Source organism: Penicillium antarcticum, assembly GCF_028974205.1.
Source record: "Penicillium antarcticum strain IBT 31339 chromosome Unknown utg000009l_segment0_segment0, whole genome shotgun sequence".
NCBI lineage: Eukaryota > Fungi > Ascomycota > Eurotiomycetes > Eurotiales > Aspergillaceae > Penicillium > Penicillium antarcticum.
In genome coordinates this window covers 2162755-2189957 of record NW_026695307.1, presented here as the reverse complement: position 1 = coordinate 2189957, position 27203 = coordinate 2162755, and the positions used below count along the sequence as shown (strand labels likewise).

The 27203-nt window shown below is 49.0% G+C and overlaps 8 protein-coding genes across 8 annotated transcripts; 4 read left to right on the top strand and 4 right to left on the bottom strand.

The window, feature by feature from the left end:
• Positions 1 to 628: 628 nt before the first annotated feature.
• N7508_009187 (Eisosome component PIL1/LSP1 family protein) lies at positions 629 to 1959 on the bottom strand (the record flags this gene model as incomplete). The annotated part of the gene is made up of 4 exons (XM_058467250.1): positions 629 to 1233; positions 1281 to 1464; positions 1530 to 1663; positions 1842 to 1959. The coding sequence occupies 4 exons, from the start codon at positions 1957 to 1959 to the stop codon at positions 629 to 631; spliced, it is 1041 nt and encodes a 346-aa protein (XP_058315096.1).
• Positions 1960 to 3069: 1110 nt separating this feature from the next.
• On the bottom strand, positions 3070 to 6438 carry N7508_009186 (ssDNA endodeoxyribonuclease RAD2; the record flags this gene model as incomplete). Its single annotated transcript, XM_058467249.1, has 1 exon — positions 3070 to 6438. The coding sequence occupies one exon, from the start codon at positions 6436 to 6438 to the stop codon at positions 3070 to 3072; it is 3369 nt and encodes a 1122-aa protein (XP_058315095.1).
• A 357-nt stretch (positions 6439 to 6795) lies between these two features.
• Positions 6796 to 10421, top strand: N7508_009185 (tRNA (34-2'-O)-methyltransferase regulator RTT10; the record flags this gene model as incomplete). Its single annotated transcript, XM_058467248.1, has 4 exons — positions 6796 to 6813; positions 6867 to 9182; positions 9211 to 9582; positions 9639 to 10421. 4 exons carry the CDS (start codon positions 6796 to 6798, stop codon positions 10419 to 10421), a joined length of 3489 nt encoding a protein of 1162 aa, XP_058315094.1.
• A 534-nt stretch (positions 10422 to 10955) lies between these two features.
• Positions 10956 to 12049, top strand: N7508_009184 (SGNH/GDSL hydrolase family protein; the record flags this gene model as incomplete). The annotated part of the gene is made up of 5 exons (XM_058467247.1): positions 10956 to 11047; positions 11103 to 11185; positions 11243 to 11489; positions 11539 to 11794; positions 11846 to 12049. 5 exons carry the CDS (start codon positions 10956 to 10958, stop codon positions 12047 to 12049), a joined length of 882 nt encoding a protein of 293 aa, XP_058315093.1.
• An 893-nt stretch (positions 12050 to 12942) lies between these two features.
• Positions 12943 to 14235, top strand: N7508_009183 (glycoside hydrolase family 5 protein; the record flags this gene model as incomplete). The annotated part of the gene is made up of 6 exons (XM_058467246.1): positions 12943 to 13039; positions 13099 to 13157; positions 13210 to 13362; positions 13424 to 13488; positions 13548 to 13645; positions 13706 to 14235. 6 exons carry the CDS (start codon positions 12943 to 12945, stop codon positions 14233 to 14235), a joined length of 1002 nt encoding a protein of 333 aa, XP_058315092.1.
• A 922-nt stretch (positions 14236 to 15157) lies between these two features.
• Positions 15158 to 18983, bottom strand: N7508_009182 (hybrid sensor histidine kinase/response regulator; the record flags this gene model as incomplete). The annotated part of the gene is made up of 3 exons (XM_058467245.1): positions 15158 to 18421; positions 18488 to 18629; positions 18682 to 18983. 3 exons carry the CDS (start codon positions 18981 to 18983, stop codon positions 15158 to 15160), a joined length of 3708 nt encoding a protein of 1235 aa, XP_058315091.1.
• Positions 18984 to 20820: 1837 nt separating this feature from the next.
• N7508_009181 (SUR7/PalI family protein) lies at positions 20821 to 21899 on the top strand (the record flags this gene model as incomplete). Its single annotated transcript, XM_058467244.1, has 2 exons — positions 20821 to 20958; positions 21015 to 21899. The coding sequence occupies 2 exons, from the start codon at positions 20821 to 20823 to the stop codon at positions 21897 to 21899; spliced, it is 1023 nt and encodes a 340-aa protein (XP_058315090.1).
• Positions 21900 to 22898: 999 nt separating this feature from the next.
• N7508_009180 (uncharacterized protein) lies at positions 22899 to 26860 on the bottom strand (the record flags this gene model as incomplete). Its single annotated transcript, XM_058467243.1, has 2 exons — positions 22899 to 26645; positions 26705 to 26860. The coding sequence occupies 2 exons, from the start codon at positions 26858 to 26860 to the stop codon at positions 22899 to 22901; spliced, it is 3903 nt and encodes a 1300-aa protein (XP_058315089.1).
• Positions 26861 to 27203: the final 343 nt, after the last annotated feature.

Here is a 27203-nt window from a genome sequence, read left to right as displayed (position 1 = left end):
TACATATACTACATTAAATCAAGAGTGAAAGCATATATCAATCTAAGAAATCCATTAAAACACCATTTAATTACCCAGAATCAAATTAACATATCATAACGGGATCCCAACCAAACAAAAATCCAAAAAAAAAAACAAGAACAAGAACAATCCAACGTAAGATGGTATTACATTGATTAGAGGAAGGGAAAGGAAAAGAGCACACGGCAAAAACAGACATGAAACCCCTTGAAAATCCGATTCTCGGGTGAACAGACACAGGAACCAAGTTTCCTGGACCTGACCCACATCCCAGCACGATCCTCGCATTTAGATCTGTGGAAAGGCCCTTGGAAAGGCCCTTGGAAAGACCCTTGGAAAGACCCTTGGAAAGGAGAGAGAATTATATCATGCGGACAAAGGTCCATTGCGTGATTTTGGTTCCTCTGCCTTGCGGAAATCCATGAATTAAACCCGGGAAAGCACAAAATCGTATATCGAACGAGGCGGAATTTTTGACAGAGAAGTGGAAGGAGAGAATGAGAGAATCAGAGTAAAGGAGAGACAGAGAAAGACAGGGTGAAGTACTCCCTCCCCTTCATTTAGGAGAAGAGAGACCTCTTCCTACCTTGGTTTCTCGATTAATCCCTTAAGCAGCGATGGGCTCGCGCTCGTCCTCACGGCCACGGGCCTCACCGTCAATGGTGCTGACGCCATCCTCGCCATCCTCATAACTGGGGTGCTGGTCAGCAGGGAGCCAAGAGTCGCGGTCTCCAGTCAAAGGCTGGTCCTGCGAAGAGAGGTCGACGCCCTCGCGGTTCTTGTCGAGGTTGCTGCGGTGGCGCTGGGAAAGAGTGCGCGAGCGCGTGGACAGGCTGGATTTGACGACAGCCTTGGAGCTGACCCAGTTGCTGAGGGCGTCCTCGCAGTCTTGGATGATGGCCTTGCTGGCGTCGTACCCATCGTAGGCGTGGCGGGTCTCGCCGGGGGTGACGGGGGTGTCGTCGATCAAGTCCAGGAGATGCTTTCCGTAGCCGGCGACGATGGCGACCTTCTCGCAGTGCTCGCGGAGGGCATCGAACTGGTACTGGAAGGCGGCCTTGACCTTCTCGCGGGTGATGTTGGACAGCTGGGCCTCGGCGACGAGGGACTCGGCTTCGGCGCGGACAAGCTCCTGCTCCAGGACGACGATGCGAGGGGAGTTGGGGTCCTTGTACTTCAGCTTGGCGATCTCGTCCGTGATCTTTTGTTTGCCTGGGGATGTGTTAGTTGTGGTTGGGGTGGGTACGTGGGGCTCTTACGGTCTCGGCTGGGCTGTACGGATGCCTCGATGTTACGGATGCTCTTGATGGTGACTCGGTATTGGTCGTAGCGGTCGACGAACATGTCCTCCAGTTCGCCGATCTCGTAGATCAGCACTCCGAGCTTGTCCGTGACATCCGACACATCCTCATCGCAGGCTTCACCCCAGATGGAGAGTTGTTGCTACAGCGACTGATTAGCTTCCAAGTTTCATGTTGTTGGGCGATTTCCTCAGAAACAGAACATACAGCGACCTCCATGCGCTCCCGGGCGACGAGCTCCATGCTGCGCATGACGTTCTTCTCCATCTTGACGAGCTGCGACAGCTTCTTGGCGAGGTCGGGGCCGAAGGCACCAGCGGCGTTCTTACGGAAGGCATGTCCTGCAACCTGTCAGCGAACTAATTTCCTTTATAGCGATTGGCGTTGTGTCGACTGGTGATCGCGATCTCGCTGGCCACGTTGGGCCGGGGTCGAGGAATGAGGATCGGTGCCCGATTAGGCAGCCTCGAACTCCCACCCTCGAAATCGCCATCGACAATCGTATCGCATGGCACTCACCGATGCCGCCTTTCCCTAGCCATCTGCCGGTCTTGGTTGTGGACACTGGTGGTGGTGGGCTCTCGATCTGCGACGCGGTCGGGACGCGCGACTGGCGCATGGAATAGGTACGATGCATGGTGATAGATAGGGGTGAGAGAAGAGAGGAGAAGAGGATTCAAGGTTCCTGAGAGAAATCAATGAGAAAAAGAGTTTTCCAGTGCCTTGCGCAGTAGTGACGTGTGGTAAGAAGAGGGGGTGGATGAGAGTAGGAGTCAACACGTACTTGAAGCGGGATGCGACGGAAGATATGAACTGCAACCGGATCGACACAGGGGAAAAAAATAGCTTGACAGCTGTGGGTTCGTGGGTTTTCTGCAGGAAGAAGTTCTCCTGAGGGGGAGCTTTTCGGTGACGTCGACAATTCTGCCCAGCAACGAGAAGCAAGGCAAATTCAACTGGAGACCGGGATTGGCGGATCTCAGCCTCTCAAAGGTTAAAGGCACACTAGAGACACGACTATTAACAATTTGGCAGCCAAGAGCCAATCGTGTTCGATCGAGTCAAGTTGCATTTTTCAGTTTCTCACGATCGCCGACGTCATCGATTTGCTGATGTCACCCTCGTGACTCGTACCTGCGCAAACTCTGTCATTGGGCTGTTTGTGGCGTTGCATGAGCATCATTGACTATTCCTTACATTATAACATTCTACAGTCTGCATGTATTGCCCTGGCCTGAGGTGCCTGTCCAACTGCTTAGGTGGAGCTGGAGCTTGAGCTTGAAGCTTGGTACGCTAATCAGCCACAAACCCCTTCGTCGGGACTACAGCAAGATTTCTATCTTCTTTTCTAGGGCTAAAGTGCTATAATAGTCGTGGCCCAACTAGCCACGACTAGTCGTTCTATTTCTCATAAGAAGATTTTTATCCAAAGGTGTAGAGCACCGTACAGCAATGTAACACCTGCCTCTGCAGTCCCACAGTTCCACTGATCGCTATGATCGCTATGATCGCCTGGAACGCCTGTTCGTGGGGAACCATGTGGCCCAGTCATATTTCGAACCAGTCTAGAAGCCATCAGCATACCAGTCTACATCAATGCATACAACTCTTGAATTTGATCACAGGAACTGCTGTGGATATCGACTGAAAAAGAGGCTGAGAAGCAAAATACAGTAAGATAATAATTATACAGTGTGGCTTGATTTATCTTTGTTACGAAGAATGTTTCTATTGAAGTAGTCCCAGCTTATGACTTTGCACGAGTCTTTCGCTTCTTACTCGTTCCAGTATTGGCCTGGGCGGCTGATGCTCCCCGTTTGGTCTTCTTTGGCGAACCAGAACCGGAGGCTTCTTCACTATTGTCTTCTGTGGCTGGTGGTTGGTCAGGCGAGACCTGACCACGTTGAGCCTCTTGCCGCAGTCGACCAAACGCCTTTTCCATGCGGCTGGGCCCGCCTCGAACACGAGGCGCAAAGGCACCTACACCCTGTGGGCCTGTCATGAATTGTGTGATGTTGGACTGTGTGCCCTCCTGGTCTCGACGATTCATATCGCGAATGACCGGGACGAGAACCTCATCCGTACGCTCTTGGCTCCAACCGATGGTTGACATGAGGAAGTGTCTCAGACCGTTCAAGTCGGGGACACCCCATTGGAATTGTGAGGGGTCGGCGTCAACCTCAGGTTCCAGATAGGCCGTGTCAACTCGAGTATCAGGGAATGAGGGCGGCAGGAAAATCTTGGATGCCTTCTTCCGGAACTTCTTCCGGAAAGCGAGATGGACGTCGTCAGATTTATTTGCGCCCATTTGCACTTCTGTCCACCAATCGCGGAATTCTTCGAGGTTCGAGAACTCAGTGATGATCTCCAGGGCTGTGACAGGACCAATGCCAGGGATTCCCTCGGTGTAATCACTGCCTAACAGATGAGCAAAGCTGATGAGCTTCCGTCGATGAAGGGCATATTCCTTTTCAAAGTCTGATGCTAGGTAGCACTCCACGAATTTGCTTTGATTAAACATGTTCTTGTAGACTCGCGTTCCACCGAAAAGGAAGATATCACTATCATCTGTGACAATGCCATCAACAAGGCCTAGTGAGACCAATTCAGCGCACTGCGCCTCAGCTTCCATCGGGGCAGTGATGTAGGGCAACCCAAAGAGAGTCAACAGCTGCTGACATTCATTGATCATGATGGTCGTTACCTCATCAGCGTCACGACGTTCATTTCTCTGTTGGTTTCGTAGCTGTTTCAGTTCTTGCTCGTAATCAAAGGCATCTTGGATAGGCACTGCGTTATTTAGAGTATGGGTGAACCGAGCATGTTCTTCACCTTCGGCTGCAAGCTGTTTGAAAAGATCTTCGTCTTCTGGGTCGCTATAATCGCCTTGATCTTGACCAAACGCTTGTGGTTGCTCGGCATCGTCGAAAAGCTGGGGCTGAGGTTCGGGCTCGTGGGACACGACAGTGATCTCAGGACCATTCGTAGGGGGCTGAGGAATCACATCCTCGAATTCAGGCGATGGAGAGTGTTCACTACGGGGCGAGATCTCTGTGGACATTGCTTCAGGTATGGGCCAAGGTTCATGTTCTTGTTCTTCGGTGGTCTCACGTGGCATCTCAACATCTTTCGTATCAATTTGGGTTGGTTCATTGGACGGCTTGTCGTCAACATCACGGTAAAGCTGTTCAATTTGCTCATCAGAAATTGGCTCGAGCTTTTTGTCTTCAAGGTCGAGTTTCCTCTCCGAGCCCTCTAGAACAACAATTTCCTTGGTGTCGGACATTTGATCGACATCAATGATCTCTGGCGAGCGACGGTTTGAAAGAAACATATGATCTGGTGCCGCCGATTTCTCTTCTTCTTTCGGGTCTTCAATTGGATCAACGATAAATTCTTGGTTCGTGCGCTCGCCAACGAACCAAGGAGGGAGCGGGTCTGCCTGTTTAGGCTTTTTCGTGGAATCCTTCACGAAGCCACCTGCGTTCTCATCGGCCTCACTAGCTTTGCCATGATCCTTTGCTGCTTTAGTGAGCTTGATAGACTCAAATGGGAGAGGCCCGCCGAATGGATTAGACGACTGCGGAGCCTTTTTTGTGACCTTGGTTTTGGCGACAGCAGCCGCAAAGTCCATTCCATCGTCGCTCTCGGAGTCGGGGTCTGGCATCATCATATCATGAGAAGGAGCTGCCTCTGCAGGTCGATTGATAAATATTTCCGGCACGGTTTCATCATGGTCTATATTCGGTTGCAACGAAAGGGCAATGGCTTGTTCAAGACCATCATCTTCTTTGCCGTTGAAATAGTCATCGGTGTCGTTGTTTTGCTGCTGGGCACCAATATTTCCGTCTGTTTCGACAAACAGCGAGTCATCATCGACAGCTTGAATTTGACGATCGGTTGCCGGCCGTCGCTGTGCAGTCTGTCGCGATTGTGCTATAGCTCTTTGCATGTCAAAATTTTCGTCATCTTGAAGTTGAAGTGACTGATCAAATACACCATCTTGAAGGAAAGGAAGCTTAGGGAGTCGATTCAGACCCTCAATTGGCACATCCTCGAAGTCTTCGTCCTCCGACACCTCATCCTCATCCGACAATATTTCAGGCCGATCGAGATCGATGGGTTTCTCTTCGTCGCCCTCTTTATTTCCAACAACACCAAGCACCCAGCCACCCTCGTGGTCGCGATCCTTAACAAGCACATATTCTCTACCGCGTTCTCCTGCAATTCGTTGCCCAGAGTTATAGAATGCTTCTTCTCCGTTCATACCGTTTATGTTCATTAATCGTTGGGTAAGATCATTGCGCTCCGCGACGCGGTCGATCTGGAATCTTGAGAATGCCATGCGATCAGGAAACATGGTATCTAGCTGCTCTTTGGAGTAGCCCATACGCAGGCGACTTCTTAGTCTTGCTGCGTTTAAGATGTTGTATCGATCAGTCGCGGGCAAACTGAGAAAGAATGAACTGTCGAAGTCGATCTTGGAGAAATCATAGAGATTGATATCTTGACCCTGATGGAAATGTCTGGCATATTCCTCCAGCTCTTCTTGTGACATGATGCGCGGGTCATTTGGTGCGCCCATATCCTGGAACGAAACGTCCAGGTTTGGTAAGTGGTAGGCATCTTTTTTCTTGAAACGTCGAGTTTGTTGTCTTTCTTTCTCAGTCATGAATGCCTCATCTGCATAGACCGGAGCCTCCGTCACCTCTTCCTCTTCTTGTCTCTGGTTCTTATTGCGCCGGCGAGTCTCTTCTTCCTCCGCACTGCGTTGCATTTGTACCGCGAGCAATTTTCCTGCGGTCTTCACCGCATCTTCTCTGTGGCCTTCGCGTCTTTTCTTTCGACCCGCGATTGTCTGTCTCTTCATGATCGGCGCCCCGCCATCGAAGACGAAGACAGGTTGGATGCCGAAATACAAGAGCTTACATATCCGACGAAAAAACCCGACAATGTGGGAGTTCCGGAGCGCATTTCCTTCTTTGTCTCGCACTGCTTTTAAGAACTGGTAGATCCAGATTGACGCGTCGACCGCAAGTCGTCTCTTGTTGAGCGTCTCGAGTTTGATAGGACGAGCGCAGGGCTGCACAACCGTCCAAAGGCCGGTGACACCCATCGCAGGTCAGAAAGATGTGATATCATGAATCGGTGGGAGGGTAGGGCTGCATTATACGCCGAATCCACAGATAGTGAGCCGCGTGCTCACAAGTGGAATGCAAAACAGGACTCGACCAGTGACGTCCGCAGGTGAGAGTCAAGCGTCATTTAACACCTCAGGCAGAAACACAGTCGCGAGATCACGTGTACAATATCACCATATCTGGCTAGCGTGTAATATTAGGTAATCTCATTGGAGATCGAAAAAGTAGTGGGCTTTTTTGGTTTGGTGGGATGTACTCTTGATCGGAGATAACAATTGAGACTGTCTGTGGTGAATTGCTCCTCTACCTCATGTGTGTAGAGGTAGACAAAAATGTCCCTCTCTCTCCAGGTAAGTGCTGCTGTGGTATATGTGCATGCTATCCCGCTGACTCGAACCTATAGCATATTGATACTTGCGTTCCGGTGGCAGCATTAAAGGCGTTTGGCTGGAACGATAGAAGATTCGTCTTTGAAGGCCAAGGCCTTTACTTCCGTGTTATTGACGATGCCACTGGTGTTGTCTCTGCGCAAATTCAGGCTTTCAAAAGAAACAATGTCCATGGATTTATTACTCTAAACCAACGGTCAACCGACCATGGCACAGGTCACATTCAAATGATCGTTTGGGGTGGGCGCTCAGTACGAGCCATTGATTTGTTCATGGGACCTGGTACTGAAGTTTCCTTGTCAACCTCCAGTGCCGAGTTCTATGCCCCGGACTGGATCATGAGCGGATGTGCCTCTGCTGAGAATGGTCACCATGGAGCGTTCATGATTACTGCAAATAATGCCATCATTGGGTTGGAGCTACGTAACAGAGAGGACTCGAAAAGGGAGACAATCATCTCCATACACCAGCTGGCGACGAGTGTAAAGTCAATCCTTTACTCTGCCCATGTGATTGCGCTCTCCCCTTTTCACGTCCTCATGGCGTCCGGAACTGTATTTGGAGAAATTATCGTTTGGTCTTGTTTCTTGAATGGCAGTGGAATAAGCCAGGTCAATGCCGTTGCTTCCATCCACCATTTCTTCACAGGACACGACGGCTCGATCTTTGATGTTCGAATCTCTCCCCAAATTGTATCCTTGAACGCAGGGCAGTCTGGTCGACTTTTAGCCAGTTGCAGTGATGACAGGACCGTGAGAATCTGGGATATCTCAGATTGCGAGCGGAAAACCGCACAGGATCCTTCCGCATATTCTACAGACGGGTATGATCTGCGAAGCACAGGCTTTGGTCTTGTTGAAGAAGGCGAGAAAGGCGTTGGATCCGAATCCTGCGTCGTTCAGGCATTCGGACACATAGCCCGCATTTGGGGAGTCCATTTCAGATCCATTCAACACGATGATCAAACTGGAGTGGGGCTCGTATCTCGTGGTGAAGATTCTACATGCATTATGTGGGATCTGACCTGGCAATCAATATCCGGCGGATCAACGCAATATAATCTCAACCAAACTTCCTCGTTGCATCCCCATTATGGCAAACATATCTGGTCCTTAGATCTCTGCAGGCTTGGTTCTGAAACCATTGTTTACACTGGAGGTGCCGATGGTGCGTTGAAAAGCTTCTCCATCGAAGAAAACGACGATCGATTCCAGGACATTCACACTTTTCCCGTTGACCAACCTTCTTCGTTGCAAAAGAGGCCCCACAAAAGTCAGGGATTGAAAGCATCTGCCTTTGTCTCTCACGACTGCCTGCTTGGGTGTTCTGCACAAGGTCAAGTCCAACTTGGATATTTGAACGGCATGGAGACAAACATTACTTGGAAGGAGTTATGCATCCAGCCTGAGCTGGCTTCTTGGGTGTTGATGACTAGTGAGCCTCGCAAAGGCCTAGCATTAATCAGCAATGCCCGAGGACTAATTCGATTGTACAACCACAGCACAAAATCGATTGTTGAAATCACAGAACTTGGCACACGGCCTCTCAATATGTTCTTCCTTGAAGCCCAGGCACCGGAAACAGAAACCTCAGACCCATTCAAGGGCTTTACGTTCTTGGTCTGTTATACGGCAGAGGAGAAGATTACGCTTGTCACAGTCTCCGATAGGAACAGCAATTGTCCAAATGTCCAAACATCTACGATCGGCGTACCGCCTTCATTCGTGGCGGCCAGTGCAGCTCTAGTCTTTAATGGTCAATACTTGGCTGTCGGCTCCAAGGGCGGCGGACTTGGCATATTTGAAACATTCAATGCTGACATAGGTTCGTGGCCAGTGTTTTTTGATCGACGTGTTCATGGCAAGGATTTTGTCAATCACCTGAGCCTAATTTCATCTGTTGCTGGAGCGAACGGTTCAAGGGTTGAATACTTATTAAGCTGCGGTCGTGATGGCACATATTGCGTTCACGAACTCGAGCTGCGCGAAGACAGAGAACAGGCAGTCTCAATGCAAACAGTGCATCGCACCGCATCTCTGGTTGGAGGTAATATCGAAGGGGGCTATTTCGACAAAACGACCGGCCATTTCATGTTGTATGGCTTCAGATCTCAAGACTTCGTCCTCCGCAACGAGTCTAAGTTGACAGATGTTGTGACGGTTGCTTCTGGTGGTTTCCGTCGAGCCTGGGCTTTCCACCCAGGAACCAAGGATAGTGATGCTTTGTTCACATGGAGAGACCAGGGTGCATTGCAGACCACCCGTATACGCCATGACGCCCGCTGCTTGTTGAGAGCTGGGGCTCATGGACGAGAACTTAAATCAGTCGACGTTTGCAACCCCATCGGGGGGAGGTCAGCCTCTGCTTGCCACAGGCGCAGAGGACACTACCGTTCGTCTCTTCAAATCGGCCCCTTCAACGACTGCTACTTCAAGGACTGCCTTTGAGTGCCTGCGTGTCTTGGATACACACAGATCTGGTATTCAGCAAGTGACCTGGTCCAAGGATGGAAGATACTTGTTTACCAGTGCTGCATATGAGGAGTTCTTTGTCTGGAGAATTAGGGAAGTTCCCTCGTTCGGAATCGCCACAAAGTTAATTGCGGCCAGCCCCAAAGAGGATGCAGACTCAGATCTCCGGATTCCTAGTTTCGATATACTAGAAGTAGAAGATTACGATGGGAAACAGAGCTTCATTGTGTGCCTTGCTCTAGCGAACTCCACTCTCAAGGTATGCCAATCATATCTCCTCAACTTGTTGTTGCATAAATGCTAACGTCGTGATAGATCTTCCACTTCTCGCCATCTAATGAGGGCAGCTTCACCCTTCTGGCTTCTGGGCGATACACGACGAACTGTTTGACCCAAGCACACTTCTTGGTGAAAGACTCGTCCGTGAGCCTTATCACTGCAGCCACTGATGGCCACTTCACGTTCTGGGATTTGACCAGCACCCTCGAGCCATTCTACACGATCACTCAGTCAAGCTTGAAGGCCAAAAAGCCGCTCGATGGCTTCTCTTTCTCACCGGAAAGCATCACATGCGAGAGCCGATATCAGATTCATTCCAACAGCATCAAGGCGCTGGAACTAGTTCCAATTTCCGAAACGAACACTGTTATCGTGGCTGGAGGCGATGACAACTCAATCTCTGTCTCTCTTCTCACGACGCCGTCTGGTTCAGGCGTTAGTGCGCAGGTTACCACGGTGTCCATTCCCGACGCGCACGCAGCAGCAGTGACCGCAGTAAAGGTGCTTAGCCAGCATGTGTCTCGGGATGTTGCCTCCAACATCCAATCTGCAAAGATTACTGTCGCATCCTCTGGAAACGATCACCGAGTCAAGGTTTGGGCGATCACCGTGGACCCCACACAGCTTGGCACGCAGGGGATCACACTCGAATTCTTACTGGACAGATACAGCTCTGTGGCCGATATATCGTCATTGGGGCTTATTCATGGATCTGGACGTGACCCCTCTGCTGAATCTGATGTTTCTGCTTTGAAAGAGAATCAAGCGAAGCTGGTGGTAGGCGGGGTTGGCATGGAGATGTTTGGTGTCAAGTTGTAACGAACTCGACTTGCATTATGACGACGTGATGTTTGATGTACATAAACTTCAATGGCACATATTAAAGCTGATAATCCGAGAGAATAAAAAACAAGGACGTTGACGTATCCCCTAGCTGCATAATATCGACTAGCCCGTGTCTAAAGAGGCAAGGTCGTCCCCGCAAAAACAACCGGATGAATGGGCAGCATTGCATTCGCTTTCCAATCTTTTCGCGAGGTCTACTCTTCATGTTCTGCAGAATTGTCCCCTTGCTAGTGCCGACCCCGCAGTCCAAAGCATTTCATGCAATCCAACTGGCTAACTCTGGCGATGGGGCCGTGATTCGGAGCGACACCGATCGAGACTTGAGGAAAATTAGAGACCGGCCACATCATTGCCAGGGTCTGCATGTTACAATTGAAATTTGAGTGAAGTCCCAAAAGAAAACGGGAACAATGATTGAGTACATAAGGGAAGAGCTATGGAGCAAAGTACACTGGACCTCGCCATATTTTCTTTCTTTTCTAGTACACAGATCACTTATTCAACCTCATGAAGCATCTTTCTAGTATAATAGCGGGTGTCGGCATAGTTGCCGCAGGGCCTTTGCAGCATCGAGCCACACAGACTTATTTCTTTACCTTGTAAGAGATCAAGGGCATTCTGCACCTGAGGAAAGAAGCTGACTGGAGAGTATAGTGGAGATTCCTATACCCAAAGCAACTTTGATGTCAATGGCACACAGCCCTCTTCTTCAAATCCCATGGGGAATCCAAATATAGGTAGTTCATGTTCACTAGAATCAACCTCGGCTCCAGTGCTCGTCTAATATTTTGCAGGGACCGGCACATCAAGCGGTGGGCTCAATTGGGTTGAATATTTGACCACAGTTGACAACGCCTCGCTGGTACTCAGCTACAATCTCGCTATTGGAGGAGCGACAATCGACAATCGAATCGTCAGTGCCCCGTACACGGATATGACAACGCAGCTTGGTTACTTTGAAGCTTCGTACAGTCAGAGACCAGCATCTGCGCCGTGGTCTGCTAGTGATACAGTCTTTGGATTTTGGATTGGAATCAATGAGTATGATACCCAAGCGTCTATCACTGTCCATACTAACATGAATCTGCAGCATTGGCTCGGCCTATTCAAGCAATGACGCCAGCGTCTTGGTTCCCAAACTCATGGCGCAGTACGAATCTCTCGTTGGAGAAATATACGCGAACGGTGGTCGGAAGTTCTTGTTCCTCAATGTTCCTCCCACCAGCCGAAGCCCGCTGTTCCTTGATCAGGGGACGGACGTGGTGAACGCTCATGCTGCGTGGGTGACGGCGTACAACAAAGGCCTCCAATCGATGATCAAGAGCTTCAAGTCAAATCACAGTGGCGTGAGTTTGTTCACTTCTACAGAAATACTTTCCAGACCTAACCAACGGCAGACCACCACCGTCCTTTACGATACCTGGAGCTTCATGACAAAGGTCCTTGACAGTCCTCAGAAGTATGGATACCCGAATGCCACCTGCATCAATGAAGATGGCACTTCTTGTGTCTGGTACAATAACTACCACCCGGGCTACAAGTATCACCAGCTGCAAGCGGCGGATATGAAACAATACCTCAAGACTTTCGGTGCGTGGTAGACGAGTAGTGGATCCGTGAGAAGTATTAGAAGGCCATGGACAATCACTGATGTCAAGTTTCAAATTGACATAAGCTGTGATGTTTCATGCAGAGCGATCATTTCTTCTTCGAGTATCAGGTATTCCAATTGGGCTGGTCCCAGTTTCAGCTACAGTCAATCAATTACCGACAGTGTCCACGTCCTTTATCCCCACATTGGTTTCTACAGTATGGTATATTCTCCCGCCTAGTATTAGATCTCTTATTCAAATGTAAATAAACTACGAGTGATGGTGTCGAGTCTATTGTTGTAATGCCCGTGCACGTCAGACTATAACGTCGATCTATGCCTCAAACGCCACGGGCTTGCTGGGCATTCGTTCACACCAACAAAACAATTCAGCCAAAAGCCACCTATGCCTGACGAAAGCTTGATGGAGTGGGGTATATGGGGTGGGAGTCGTTTCCTGTACACTGATGTTCTGTCCGGTTTGAAGACACGGCACATACTTGGCTCCGTTTCGCAATTGTAGAGAGCCAAGAAGATCACCAGGGCCAGACCTGGAATCTATCGTCTCTCTTTGGTGGGGAATTTCGGCTACTCGACGCTGCAATGTCAAACGTTTCTTTATACTCCACTCCCTAGTTGTCAACCCCGACTTGGTCTCGGAAATTAGAGAAATCTGGTTACTCCGTGTCCTTTCTGACATTAGCATTGTGTAGTCTAGCTCATCAATGATTAAACGACCTAGAAGCTCTGGATATGACTATAAAGCGCCCCGTTCTCGGTGTTTAGACGTAGCAGCTGGTCTGGTTTTACCTACTCTCTCTTTCAATCTTTAACGTCCCTTGCTCTCGCTATCCTTTCTTTAGCTTTTTGAGAAATCGATTTGCTATCAATCTCTGTATCAATATGAAGTTCACCAGCATTGCTCTCCTCGCTGCCGCGGCTGGATCCGCGGCTGCAGCCCCAACCAAGAGCCATGCAAAGCGAGCTTCGCCATTCAAATGTTTGACCATCTGAGCCTAGCGATCTCTTAGAATGCTGCTCGCTAATACTACTGAACAGGGTTTGGAGCAAGCGAGTCCGGTGCCGAATTTGGAGAGGGAAACCTTCCCGGTGTCTATGTGTGTTGACTCTGGATGGGACTACGCAGATCTCAACTGACAAAGAACACAGGGAACTGACTACATCTTCCCCGACACCAATGCTATCCAAACATTGAAAGGAAAGGGCATGAACATCTTCCGGGTGCCTTTCTTGATGGAGCGTTTGGTGCCAGACTCCCTGGCTGGGTCGTTCGACAGTGCCTATCTGGCCAATCTGACTTCGGTGGGTTATCCCATATCGCGAACGCATAGTAAAGAGGCCATTGAATGCTAAACACTTACAGGTCGTCAAATCTATCACCGATTCGGGAGCCCATGCCGTCCTTGATCCGCACAACTATGGCAGATAGTAAGTGACCTTTAGATACCACTACCCCCAGCAAGTTGAAGCTAATGAGAATGTTATAGCAACGGCAACATCATCTCAAGCACCGACAACTTCAAGACCTTCTGGCAAAATGTCGCCGGCGAGTTCGCATCGAATGACCTAGTCATCTTCGACACAAGTTCGTACCCCCTACTGTCCCCCAAGTGTGTGGTTTCCCAGGCGACTAACCCATCCATAGACAACGAATACCACGACATGGATCAAACCCTAGTGTTAAACCTAAACCAAGCCGCCATAAATGGCATCCGCGCCGCAGGAGCAACAAGCCAATACATCTTTGTGGAAGGAAACAGCTATACAGGCGCCTGGACCTGGACCGACGTGAACGATAACCTCAAGGACCTGACCGATCCCCAAGACAAAATTGTCTATGAGATGCACCAGTACCTCGACTCCGATGGATCGGGAACAAGCGAGACCTGCGTGTCGACTACCATTGGAAAGGAGCGCGTGACTGATGCCACGCAGTGGTTGAAGGATAACAATAAGGTCGGCGTTCTTGGTGAATTTGCTGGAGGTGTGAATGATCAGTGTAAGACTGCTGTTACTGGTATGCTTGATTATATGGGTGAGAACTCTGGTGTTTGGATGGGTGCTTTGTGGTGGGCTGCTGGGCCTTGGTGGGGGGATTATATCTTTAGTTTGGAGCCTACTAGTGGAACGGCTTATACTGGGATGATGTCGACTTTGGAGCCGTATTTGGTCTGAGATCTGATGGTCGTGGTGGTTTTGGTCAATGCGAGGGCTAGTATGATTACATGTTCTTTTTGGGGCTCCATCGTTGTTTGATAGCTGGCAATGTCACTACTCTAGTACCCGGGGTTTTTTTGACTGATGTAGCCCTGCTCCCTAAAATCGAAGAAAGTCATCGATCGGTACTCGTGGAATCCATTCTAGGGGACCGAGAACATGCTAAAAGGAGACTAGAAATAGAACGGTAGATCCCTCGTATGGAAATGATTCGATTTCCATAAAAATTCTAAATTGTTAGCATGAGCTGGAGAAATTATATTGTCTTTGCTTGAAGAATTGCCTGCAAATTATGCTCTAGATAGATCCTAGAGGTTGGTAGCTGATTCAGTTAGTCACTCTGTTGAACATTTCAAGGCATCAGCCTTTCAAGTCTCTTGCTTCATTTTGGGGCATCCCAGCATAGAGCTAGCTGCATGTGATGATGCCGATCATTATGGAATAACCTCAGAAAACAATGAATTTTCCGATGCTGAGCTGCTCCGTGAAGGCTTGCTTGATGATCCTTTCAGCCGAACATGATGACAGATCATGTTTTTTGCAGGGGTTACCAACCAATTCGAGGACTGCGTTAAAAAGTTAGTAGCTGAAGTACGCACAAGTCAGATCATTTGACACTGCCAATAATAAGGCCAGAAGTCACATTTGCCAACTTGAACGTTTTCAGTATACGAGAGGAGGCTTTTCTTTTGCCCAGGTGGGTTTGTTTTCTAACAAAGCCTGTCGGGTGTGTAGATTCATTGTTGCGCACAAGGCAACTAGTATTGTCTCTTGGTTATTCGAAGCCGCCGGGACAATATCATTGAGGTCTTCCCAGCCTCCCCAAACTCTGCGCCAAATTTGCACGTTAGAAGTTAAAAAAAAACACATATCGCCGTAATTATTTTGACAGTTCGATTTCCCAATCTTCGAGCAGCCGTGATACTTCCTTGAATGAAACTGGTTTGGTAAGGAAGACATCTACTCCTGAATCCAAGGCTTCAGACTCATCACGCAAGCTGCTGAGTCCAGTGAACGCGATGATCTTGGCCGAAACGTTGTCGCCTCGTTCTCTTTCGATCGCACGTATGGTACGAGTCGCTTCAAACCCGTTCATTATTGGCATGGACATGTCCATAAATATGAGGTCGTACCCCAGCTGCGTTTTTTCGACCAAGTCCACGGCCTCTCGGCCATTTTGTGCTGTATCGACAGCCGTGAGATTCCATTTCTTCATGAAAGTTCGGATAAGGCGAAGGTTGATATCATTGTCATCGACTAGCAATACCCGGGGTTTCCCTTGGGTTCTAGACGAGGGATTAAGAGAATTTGAGCCCCGTGGCGAGGGTGTGGAGGAAGAGGAAGGTGTGTGAGCGCTAGACGCGCCGCTTCCAGGTGTGAGACAAGAACTGTCCGTACCTGGAGATTGGCCAGAAACATTACGTTCCGCAGGATCCATATAGCTGCGGGAACTGGTCTTGAAATTGGATGATTCAGCTGCGGGTAATTGTAAACTTTCGGATGACGATAATTTAGAATCCCCAGTCGATGGATTCGGACCTGAGGGCCTGGGTCGTTCCGGTATCACAAATTCTTGTTTGTAAGGGGGTGAGAACGGTGCAGTCTTCGGCTTTGAATTAAGGCAATTCAAGATCCCTCTGGCAAGTTTCTGTGGGCCACAGGGTCGACGAAGCATCACCAGAGAATCAGCGAGGTGCGACCAGTGTATCCTGGTATCACTAGAGCTGCCTGTCTCATTTCGGAAAACAAGGATGCTTGGCAACGCGGTATGCAAACACTGGAATTGTTCTGCAGACAAATCACTTTCGTTGGCGAGTAGAACATCAATAGGTTCATTGACAGACCAAGGCACCAGCTTCAGGCCAAACCAGTCAGTAAGATACTGGGCAACCGAAGACCAGAAATGATGTTCACCAAGACAGGAAGCGTCTACCCCCCAAATCGCGGCGCGTTTCCCAGTCATGTCCAATTGACGCAGTTGTGAAGGTGCTGTAAGTGTCTGTCGTTCCAATTTCTGTATTTGAGGCGTCGATGACAGGCTCTTTTCTCCCACTGGACGCTCAAGAGGGATTGTCACCTTAACAATAGTGCCTTCACCTTCTCGGCTTTTGATTCTGATGTTTCCATGGAGTGTTCTCACAATGCCGCGAACAATTGATAGACCGAGACCAGTGCCTACCGAGAGCGTGTCCTCTTGTGCAAATGGGGTGTATAGACGTGTTCGTAGGTACTCATCCGAGATGCCTTTACCCGTGTCTGAAACCGTCAACGTAACCATGTCCTCAAGGCCCTGACGTCGAGAACGACCCTTTGAATTCTCAGTCGCCTGGATTGAGACAGACACCAAGCCTTTTTTGGTATATTTCAAAGCATTCCCAAGAAGATTCATGACAATACGCCTTAGCGAGCCGGGCTGGACATTGTAAAACCAGTCATTATCGCTGATATCAAGGATAACTTCCACATTTGGATTGAAGTCAGTCTTGTTGGATGGCGTGGAAGACAAAATTGGCGATTCGCCAATGGGATGATCGATTGGCATAGTTGACCTTTGAATATGAGAATGCCCCAAGCACACGCTATCCACAACATCTTCTGTCAAAATGGCAATGTTTGTTGACACGGGTGGATCCAGCCGGGCCGAGACTTCATCTGGAGCTTTCGGTCTCCATGGATCTTTTTTGCGTTTGTATCTCTTCTTCTGCCTTTCCAGCGATAATAATTTGCTGAAATCCAAAACTTGGTTCATGGTATCCAAGAGAGTCCGGCCGCATGCATTTACCGTTTCGAGAAGAGATTCTTGGAACTCGTCCAAATGAGTACCCCCCAGAAACTCGGCAGCTGCTAAGACGCCATGTAATGGACTGCGCAGTTCGTGAGAGATGCTGCTTATAAAATCTCCCTTTTGGCGGTCTGCAACAACTGATTCAACGCGACTGTATTCAGTCATAATGGAAGAAGCGAAGCCAAACATCGAACTTAGATCGACAGCCCGACTGAAGACTCGTGTCGACTGAGGAGTCCACGAGAAACACCCTGCAAACCACTGTAATTTATTGGCGTTCCATAATGGAACAAACATGACCTGACTCGCATCAGGGAAGAAGGCTCTCAGTTTGCTGGCTTCCAAAGCCCTGGAGGTTTGATTATATCTGCGGGATGCGCCGACAGATTGCTCTTCATCCGATGTAGACAGACTCCCGTCGCGGTGAAATGACCAGAGTCTACCTTTGGGGTAGCGACGAGAAAGTTGATTGAGAAAGACATTATCGAGTTTGACGGCTGGGTAAGATACCTCAGAGGCCGTCTGGTATGAAAAGGGATCCTCTCTGGTTGACAACGCAAGAACAGGACCAGGTGTCTCGATATCAGCGGGATGCGAGGGGCTGCGGGCGGGACTGTCTGATGAGTCATCGCTGGTCTCTAAAAGCATTACACCCCCGGCACCGTCCAGGTCAAGGCTTTGCCGTAAAAGGTTCGCAGCTCGTTGGAATAACCAGTCTGTGTTACTCGAGACCATCGAACCGCCATCGCCCTGTCGCGAGCTATATGATGATGGCGACGGGCTAGCTGAAATTCTAGCCCCCAAGTCTTCGGTAGAGAATAGGCCAGAAGTTCGTGCGTCGCCATCTTGAATGGGCACATCATTGTTCTCGGCTTGTGCCGCGCGAAGACTGGAATCGCTATGTTGAGAGCTCGCAGATCGGCTCGCCCTAGAATGAGGCGATGTATGTGAGGACGGACTGTAGTTTGAGATGTTCGGGCGAGCAAGGGGAGCATCATCGGCAAAGCTGGAATTGCCGTCCACGAATAGACGGAGACCCTGTGATAACCGGGAGGCACGGCGCCCTTCAACAGCCTGGCGGCTGACCTGTAAATAGTCCATGACCATTGCTCCCACTGTCCCTAGTATATCCTTGTCCGTATCAGACAGCCCTTCACGGGGTTCAGGATCCAGAATAAACAAGCAGCCCAGGTTGATGTTGCTCTCGCTGGTCAAGGGTGTTCCGGCAAAGAAACGGGAGTGTGGTTCGTCTTGTACGAAAGGCAAATCGCTGAAACGCTCCTCGCGTTGAAGGTCGTTGATGATAAGAAAAGGATACGTTCCATCTTCTTGCTCTTGCGGTAGTATGTTGACTGTTTCCTGTTGGAAAAGATGGATCAGAATTGCGAAGGCGGTAAATAGCAACGTTCATAGGCCGTCTCGTACCTGACAAATGTTCCAAGTGTTTGTCAATGTGGATGTTCCAGCAAAGAGGTTGTCTCCTTTGCTACCAAATAATGTCGAGCTTCCCACGTTGGTCGTTTTTGTGGCTTCGGCCAAGACGAATTGAGAGTCGCGATTCAAAATACTAGAATGGATAAGTCAGGTGGAGAAATTGCTAGGCAAAGGAAAAAACTAACGTAATAAATGCACGTTGTGCATTCAGGCGTAGAGCTGCGAGCTGTGCAAGAGAAGTCAAAGTCGTATTCGGGCTGTACAGAAGGCTAGCATCAATCGAGGAAGTTTCAGAGATCTCGTCATCCAAGACAGAAGTAGCAGAATTTGAAGCTGTTGATAGACCGAGTGTAGAGGTCAAATGCTCGCCGGGGGGCCATGTCGCATTTAGCGCTGCTGGGTTTGCTGGTTGGAAGTAACGATAGGTCTCGCGGGTTTGACGGTCTGATTTGTGGTCGAACAGAGCCTGCTCTGTAAGTTTACTCATGGTTAGCAGGCCATGAATATGTGTTATGTATCAAACTGAAGGGATATTTGCGAGCGGGGCACGCGGTTCGACAGGTCCAGTGACCTGGAAGCAATGACGTAGCCAGAAGTCAAAGTACCTTCCTCGATCCCATCAAGTTAAACATTTCCCCACTACCCCACAATCTACATTTCAATTTCAACTCCTTGTCGATTTTGAACATCTTATATTTGAAGATTGGGGGGCGTAGAGCATGAAATCAAATTGTAAAGTGAGAGCAAGACTTGGATAGCAGATTTCAACTTGATAAGCCTATGACCAACTATCATTGCGAAGAATAAGTCTTAGATGACATGGGAATAAGAGTTTATTTATTATAGTATAAACGAGAGGGGTTGACGGGATGCTATATTATCCTTTGAAGAGTCGCCTTGGATTTCAGTCATTCTATGAAGTTGTCCCTAGATATATATCAGACCTAGTGGACCATCTTATAGGCAATGGTTTGCTTGACCCTGGATAAAAATGGACACATGCACTTTACCACTCAAGATAACATTTTGTTTACGATTTTGATAGATATCTATTCTTTCTTTCTTTTGCCCGTCCTCGAGATTTGTGCGCTGTGATTAATCCCAATATAAGAAAACCGAGGTTTGCTACTTGGCCAACATATTAATTTCAATCCCTGAAGTGAGAATGAGTATATATTAGGTGGTGTTTGTTAAACGAATAGCCTCAGCTCTTCAATATTCTTTCTGGATATCTTTTTGCTATTTTGTGGTTTATACTTTCCACCATTTGATAATCCGCTATGCCGGAAATGAGATGGCATATGATAGTGCCCAAAAGTAGCTATTTGAAGCCATCGGACAATTTACAGATGCATGTGCAAGGATCGAAAATATTTTCAATGAGATATAGAGAGTGTCTACTCTGTAGAATAAATTGAGTAGAGCGCAGCGATTTTCCCTGAAGAGTAGGCCTCCGGCATATCAATCTTGGCAGCAACGATCAGACACGCCCCAAGTGTCAGCCGATGGCGGCAAAAATTGGCGATCTGCGTATGTGCGTGGCTTTGAAAAACCGAACAGCTATAACCATGGCAGTGTAGAGGTTCGTAGGGCTCCCCAGAAAAGGTGATCTTCAAAAATAAATAAAGTTTAAGACACAGTGGGTTCCAAAAATCGGAAAAAAGCGTGCGTGGTATGTGCAGTAGGCTTTGGGACACGGCATGGTGCCAAGATTTAAACGAAGAAGCCTAAGAGACTAGAGTGGGCTTACGCAGCGACGAGGCGTAGGGGAAAAAAAATAATCAAGGGATCCACAAGGCTGTTCAGGGTAGAAAAGGGTGACGAGGCTCGAGTTGCGGAGTCTCCTGTTTTGGCCACTTGGAATGATGATCCTACGTCAATCCATGGGTCATTTCGATAGTTCGAATTGGGTCAGGTACAAATATTGGCGGGTATATTGATATACGTTGTGAAAGTGACGTCTAAGAGAGAAACAAGATCCCGGATCATGTTCCATATATACGAGCAATTAACGTATCAACTGCAAACTGTCAAGGGATAGACAGGCTTCAAGGGCATTGCCACTAGTCCCGAAGTGGCCTAGTGGCAGCCACAAATAGAAGCAAACGTGGCCCTGAGGCGTGACCTGCCAAGACCTGATTGGCCCGATGATCCCTGCGCCTCTTCTCAAGGAGGCTGGTGCCGTGTGTCGGCGAGGCTGTATTTGCGATGATCATGTTAGATTAAAAGGCACCTGCCTCCCCTTTCTCCATCATTCATCATACTCACTCTTCATCCATCTCTGTACTATTTTCTTCTCGAACACCCCCCAACACAACATCATCATGGGAAAAGCCGGTCGCATGGCGTGTATCTTCACGCCCTATGTCTTGACCATCGCGTCATTGATTTGCATTATTATGGTGGGATTGGGTTGCACAAATGCCAGCTCAAGTACCTTGAACAACCTGTACTTCCTTCGCGTAAGTGATCTACTGCTTTCGAGATTCTGGGCCCATCTAATCCTTATCTTTTATAGCTTGATATTTCAAACATCACGGCAAGCTCAGAAACAACAACAGAGATCGAGAATGCCCTCAGCGATGCTGGCATCACCTCCGTCACCGTCGACGATCTCACAAGTGCCATCGAAACCATCGAGAACGAATCGGGTCTCGCCGACTACTACGACATTGGTCTCTGGGGTTACTGTGAGGGCGACATCTCTGGTAGCAAGAAGAACATCACCTCCTGCTCTAAGCCTAAGGCCGAGTTCTACTTCGACCCTCTTTCCCTTTTCGGCCTGGAGAACACCAACGCCGAAAGCGCCCTGGGCACAGATGCTAAGAAGATCATGAAGGTGTACAAGGCCGTTTCCAAGTGGATGTTCATCGCCTACCTGGTCGCCTTCATCGCCACCTGCGCTCAGATCCTGGTTGGTATCTTCGCCATCTGTAGTCGCTGGGGTAGCTGCGTCACTACCATAGTCTCAATCGTCTCCTTCCTCTTCACTCTCGGAGCATCTCTCACATCGACAATCATGTTCTCCATCGCAAAGGGCTCCCTCGGCACAGCCGCAAAGGCCTACGGCGTCAAGGTCTCCATGGGCACAAACATCTATGCCGCAACCTGGCTCGCCGTGGTTTTCTCTCTGGCCGGTACCCTCTTCTGGATGTTTAGCACCTGCTGCTGCTCCGGCCGTTCCCCCTACGGCCACAAGGACCGTGGCATCAACCGTGGCTCTGTTACCGCCGAGAAGGCTCCTTACACCTACGAGCCCATCGGCGCCGGCCACGCTCCCTTCGGCAGCCAGCCTTACGCTCCCCAGGGCCACAACACTGCCTACCCTCCTCCTCTCGCTCACAACGACATCCCCATGACCAACCAGCGTCAAAACGCTTACGAGCCTTTCCGTCATGTTTAAGCAACAAAAAGACTACGAGTGTGTTTTGAATGTACAACTTGAAGCGTTTTTAGACTGGCGATACCAAGGCGTTTACCATGGTTTTTTGCATGCCTTTTATGACCACTTTCCTTTGGTTTCTTTTGATGATTATTATGCCTTTTGCACAGAATGACTACGGTCTTCTCTGAATCACTTGCATTATGTACATTGCTCTCGACCTCTATGGAGGAATGATTAGTTCTTGGGTTTTTGGATCTCATTATACAACATTATGTTATACAACCTCTGTTTCAACCTGCAGTACAATCTCGGTAGATCTCTCACTCCAAAATCTCATTTCCACCGTGCTAGCCATAAGGCTAGCCATTCTCCTCAGTGGGTCTCGCTAGCTTCAACGCTATTGTGAAATAGCACAATGGTCCTTGCAAGCCTTGATGTTTGGAAAACCCCGAGGCCAAAAGATAGACTACAGTAGAAATACATGTTCAATGCTCGAGCCTTGTCCTGCTCATTTCAAGCTCCACACGGGCTGGAATTGAACTTAAAGCTGATTACCGTCGATCTCCATTTCGCTAATTTTCATCGTTTCATGAACAGTGCCCTGGGATTTTAAGAGACCAGAAAAATTTGGCGTGGAAAATGGACTATTTGACTTGGTTATACATTGATATTTTTTATCAGGAGTGTATTGCTCGTTATTGGAAGTCTCCACGTTGTATTGGAGCTGATCACGACTGATAAAGGTTAATAGCTTGTAATCTGCCGACAACGTTCAATAGTTTTGAGGCTAACGTTAACTGTGGCACGCGGAAAAGATATTGTACAGAAAAAAAAAAACATTTGGCAATAATATGGCCACCTTCCTCTTCCCCAGTAGAGCGTATCAATAAAAGATCAAATGGTATCCGCCGGTGTACATACTGCCCCATCGGGTATTTGCCGGCCCAGCGCCAGAGGCTAATAAAAGCAGAAAGAGACAAAAATACAATTGGAGAACTGAAAGTAGAAAGTGTGGTATCAAATTGATCCAGGGCTTTGTTCACTTTTGTAGGTAGGCCGGCAGATGACGCCCTTTTCATCGAGTTGGATCTTCGCCCCGCCACGGCGATTGAGTTCTTGGAGAACATTCTGGTCTTCTCGAGCCCAGCGCTTGAAGGGCGTGTTGGGATCATCCGACCAGACGGGGCCAGTGGGGAAGATGTTCCTGAGAGATCGGAACCAGGGTCGTGGTCTTTGCGCCTCTTGTTGGACATCTTCAGTAGAAGTGGCAACTTCGGCAGGTGCCTTCGTCGAGGCTGTCGGGAGAGAGACATGAGAGCTGTGGCGATCCTCGCTGTCATCGCCAAGTTCGATGCTGGCGGTTCTGTGGTGGGTATTATCTACCTCCTGAGAGTCATCGGCTTCGCTCATATCAACATCGCTCATTTCAGGTTTGACCTGTGTGTCGTCTTCATCATGCTGCGTTGAATTCCCCCACTGTTCTGAGCTGGGAAGCACAGGATTTTGACCATCACTACTCGTCGTAGGAGCTTGAGAGTCCAGCACTTCAGTGCTGGGAACATCTTGTTCCAATTTGACTTGTACTGCGGGCTGTGTTGCAGCCGATACATCTGTTTTGGAGCTAGGACCATCGAAAACACCACTGGCACTGGTGGTATCAAACGAACGAGTGTGAAGGTCAGATAGTTTGTCCACAAGACTCGCTGTGAAAGAAGGGTTTGTAAATTTCCCTTGGGTATGAGCAGGGCATGGGGGCGGCTGATTTGAAGATGTCGTTGAATCCGGCGGAGCAAACTGAGATGCGGTCACATTAACCGCACGAGTGGTCAGGCTTCGTTTCTTGTGCCGGGGCCTTGAAAAGTTTGAGCAGAAGAAGTCTTCGTATTTCAATATCTTTGAATCTTGTGACGCGCACTCTTCCACGTGATGCTGATACTCTTCGAGATTCATGATAACAAAGTCGTCCCACAGGAATGATCGTTTCAGAGCACCGTTTTCTCTAAGTCCTTGTAGCTTCGCGCACATCTCGATAAAATGTGCAAAGTCTCCAAAATATAACGGATAGTCGTTACAGAATTTCTCGTAAAACATCAATGCTTGGGCAGTCTGATCAGGCTTGTCAATAAAGCTCTGACGCCGTGCCACCAGCTCGCCATTTGGACTTTGAAACGCCATCCGAGTATCAATGCCTTTAGTTTGCTTGGTTTTGGGAGGCTTTGATGGTGATTCTGCATCAGGAGCGGTCCAGCCGGATGAATCACCCAGAGACGTGCCTGGGAAGTACGTCGTGCCATCGAGAGAGGACATTTCTCTCATAAAATTCTGGCTGAGTTCATTAAGTTGGGACATGGGCTGCGGGTGAGAGCTAGCAAAGGACAAAGGGTTGGCAGAGGGCTGTGAGCCGAACATAGATGAGTCCCACTCGCGCTGAGCAGTCTTTGACGAATCGAGCACAAATTCTGTGTGAGACTTGGGCGTCTCTTGGGAAGTCGTATGCGAGGCGCTGGTCTGAATCTGAGTACCCAGCACGTCTACCCGAAGGGATTCACCTTCGATTGGCAAAGACGGGGTTTGTACCTCTTGAGAAGGGTCACTTTGCGTGGAGGTTTCTTGCGAGTGGTAGGTCGCGAGAATTCGAGACTGAGAGGATGTCTTGGCAGCTTGGGATGATGGTTGGGTGCTTGAAAGCTCCGGTTCAACTGCTTCATTACCTTCCTCGCGGAGTGAATGAGTTGTTTGGACGGCAGGCGTCTCGACGACTTGAACGCCTTTCCCAAGGGTGCTTGGCTTGCCAAGGATTCTTGGAAGCAATAGACCCGAGCTATTGCCCGAGCTGCCAATTTGCTGCTCAGGCTGACTGCTCGGTGGAATGCTTGCCCCTAGACCGTAAGGGACAGATGTCTCCATCTCGTCCTCATCACTTTCATCGCCACTTGACTCAAGGGAAAGGGATTCCGGGGCAGCTGGAGGGCTTCCTGAGCGCATTCCACCCTGTGCTTCTGGAATTTGATTTGATGTTTGTTCCGCATTTTCAATCCTTGAACCAGAATTATTGTGCTCATGAGATGGGTCATCCCCAGAATCTTGAGGCTGGAATTCAGTTTCCCTCGAAATTATTGTTGATTCATCAGGGGCTTGGGACTGACGCTGCGCTACAGTATCTGGAACAATCTGAGAGGCGGCAGCCTCCCGCGCAGACCGAGAAGTAGCTCGAGACCCATTCACCATGTCTACGTCACTATCATTCGCAATTTGATAGGCGCTAGATTGAGTACCGCTTGGCGTGGTGCCTTCCTTGATATTCCTGGATTTCGTGGGAGAGGGGCTGTCAGGCGGAACCTTTTCGGAGGCTTCAGACCAGCCAGAGAGAGGTTCTGAGCTTTGACTACTGATCTCCGACTCAGCGACGGATTCAGATCTGTAGGTATCTTGCGGGGTTGGGATTGGATTTTCAATTCTCCGATCTTCCTTCTCCGCCAGTAATTTTCTTCTTTGAGCAACATCGTTCCATCTCGATAAGAGTCTGGGCGGTACGTGACACAGCGGCGCAGATTCGCTTGAGACCTGTTGAATCCACACAAGTGGCTCGAAGAGATCGGTCTGCTCTTTGGGGATATGAACATCATTCGCCGGTATCTTTGTCATTCCATCCCATGGATCTGGCAACAGGTCATGAACGGGCAAATCCGGTACCTCGGAAAGCACTGACTTGGGCGCAGGCTCATTCAGGACCTTTTTGGTCCCATTCAGGTTTGCTTTTGTCGTATCTTCAGTATCAATACGCTGTCGTTTGTTCGATGGTGCCTGAATTACCGACTTTCGTTGCGTCTGGGAATCTGTGTTATCATAGGATGCCTGTAAGGACACATCCATGCTATCACGTTGTCTTTTCTTTGAGAGATCATGGTTTTGTTGGACATCCCCATTCGCAGTCGCGTCGCGATCAACGAGACCAGTTGAAGAAGACGAGAGTTGCCTCTCAATGGCTAATGGCTCAAGAGTATCATTGCAGGTATTGGGACGGAGTGAATTGGCATCGGATGGGTCGGTGCATGCAGCATCAGCTGATGTACTCCACGGTTTGTACGTGAAGGGTGTTCCTGATTCAATCGGCGTTCTCCCGTTCTGTGAAGGGGACTGCCTGCTATGGCTATCACCTAGCGACGGGCTGTGAGAGTCTGGTTTGGTTTTATTCGGGCCATCAGAAGGCTTCAATAGCTGAAGCATCGCCTCCTTATTGAGAGAAACGCGAGTCTCTTTAGAATTGTATCTCTGTGCATCGTAGTTGGTATTGGACAGAACTTGAGAGAAAAGCTGTGATCCCATCGGTTCAATCTGTGAGCCAGGCGGCACTGGCTGGTCAAACTGAGGAGCTGAAGGCACAGCCAAGGCAACATCTTCTTGACCATTAGGCCTAGCATCAGCTGAACCTGTCTGCGTTCTCCGACATGCCTCTTTCATAAGGCATTTGATAGCCGGCGCCTTCTTGAGCTTCGGTTTAGGAGGTTCCCCCTTTGTGACCTCATTCCAACGTATTCGAAAGCGATTGACGCGAAGTTCGATATCAGAGGATTTTGTCGAGTACAGAAGAGCCAGCTTTACATCAAGAAGGTCAATAAGCTGCCTTTTGGGTCCATATTTGATCGTAGATGGGCAAGGGGAGGTAGCCTCATGCTCATTAAGCGAGTCGCGCGAGAAGATGGCATCTATATGATTCATGGAATCCGTCAACGTAGCGCGGTCACCCTCCTCTCCTTGGCCCCACTAATAGACACGAGATAAGTTAGTCGCAAGTGACTTTGAGATATTGAGTGGATTTAAACCTTTTCAATTATGGCTGACATGACAAGCCCGCGTATACTGAAGTTGAGACAACCCTCATGGTCTTCCACTTGGATTCCATCGTAACTGTTTCGGCCGAGGTAGAACAAGAGACATTGTTCGGCCAACGCGGCCAGCCAGGGACTAACTGGATTCATCGTGCGAATCCAGTCTCGTGACGAAGGTAGAGCTGTGTCATAGCTGAGAGTAAAGAATTGGCATTTGATGTAGTCATATCGTGAAGCTGCCGTAATACAGCAAAAATTGCCAGTCGATAAGACGCGAAGCGCGCCCCAGCTGACTCATCCCCACCACGTCATTTCACAGCTTCGAGTGCGGAGAGATCTACGACTTTTTTGACATCTACAGCTTTTCCTCGCCCGGACCTAGGGGTTTTAGCGCCCTTGAGCGCTCGATCTTCTTCCAAATTATACTATCGCACTTTTGCCTCGAATGACCGGCTACCAACCGTGCCCATCTCCTGTGTGGGGATGATCTGAG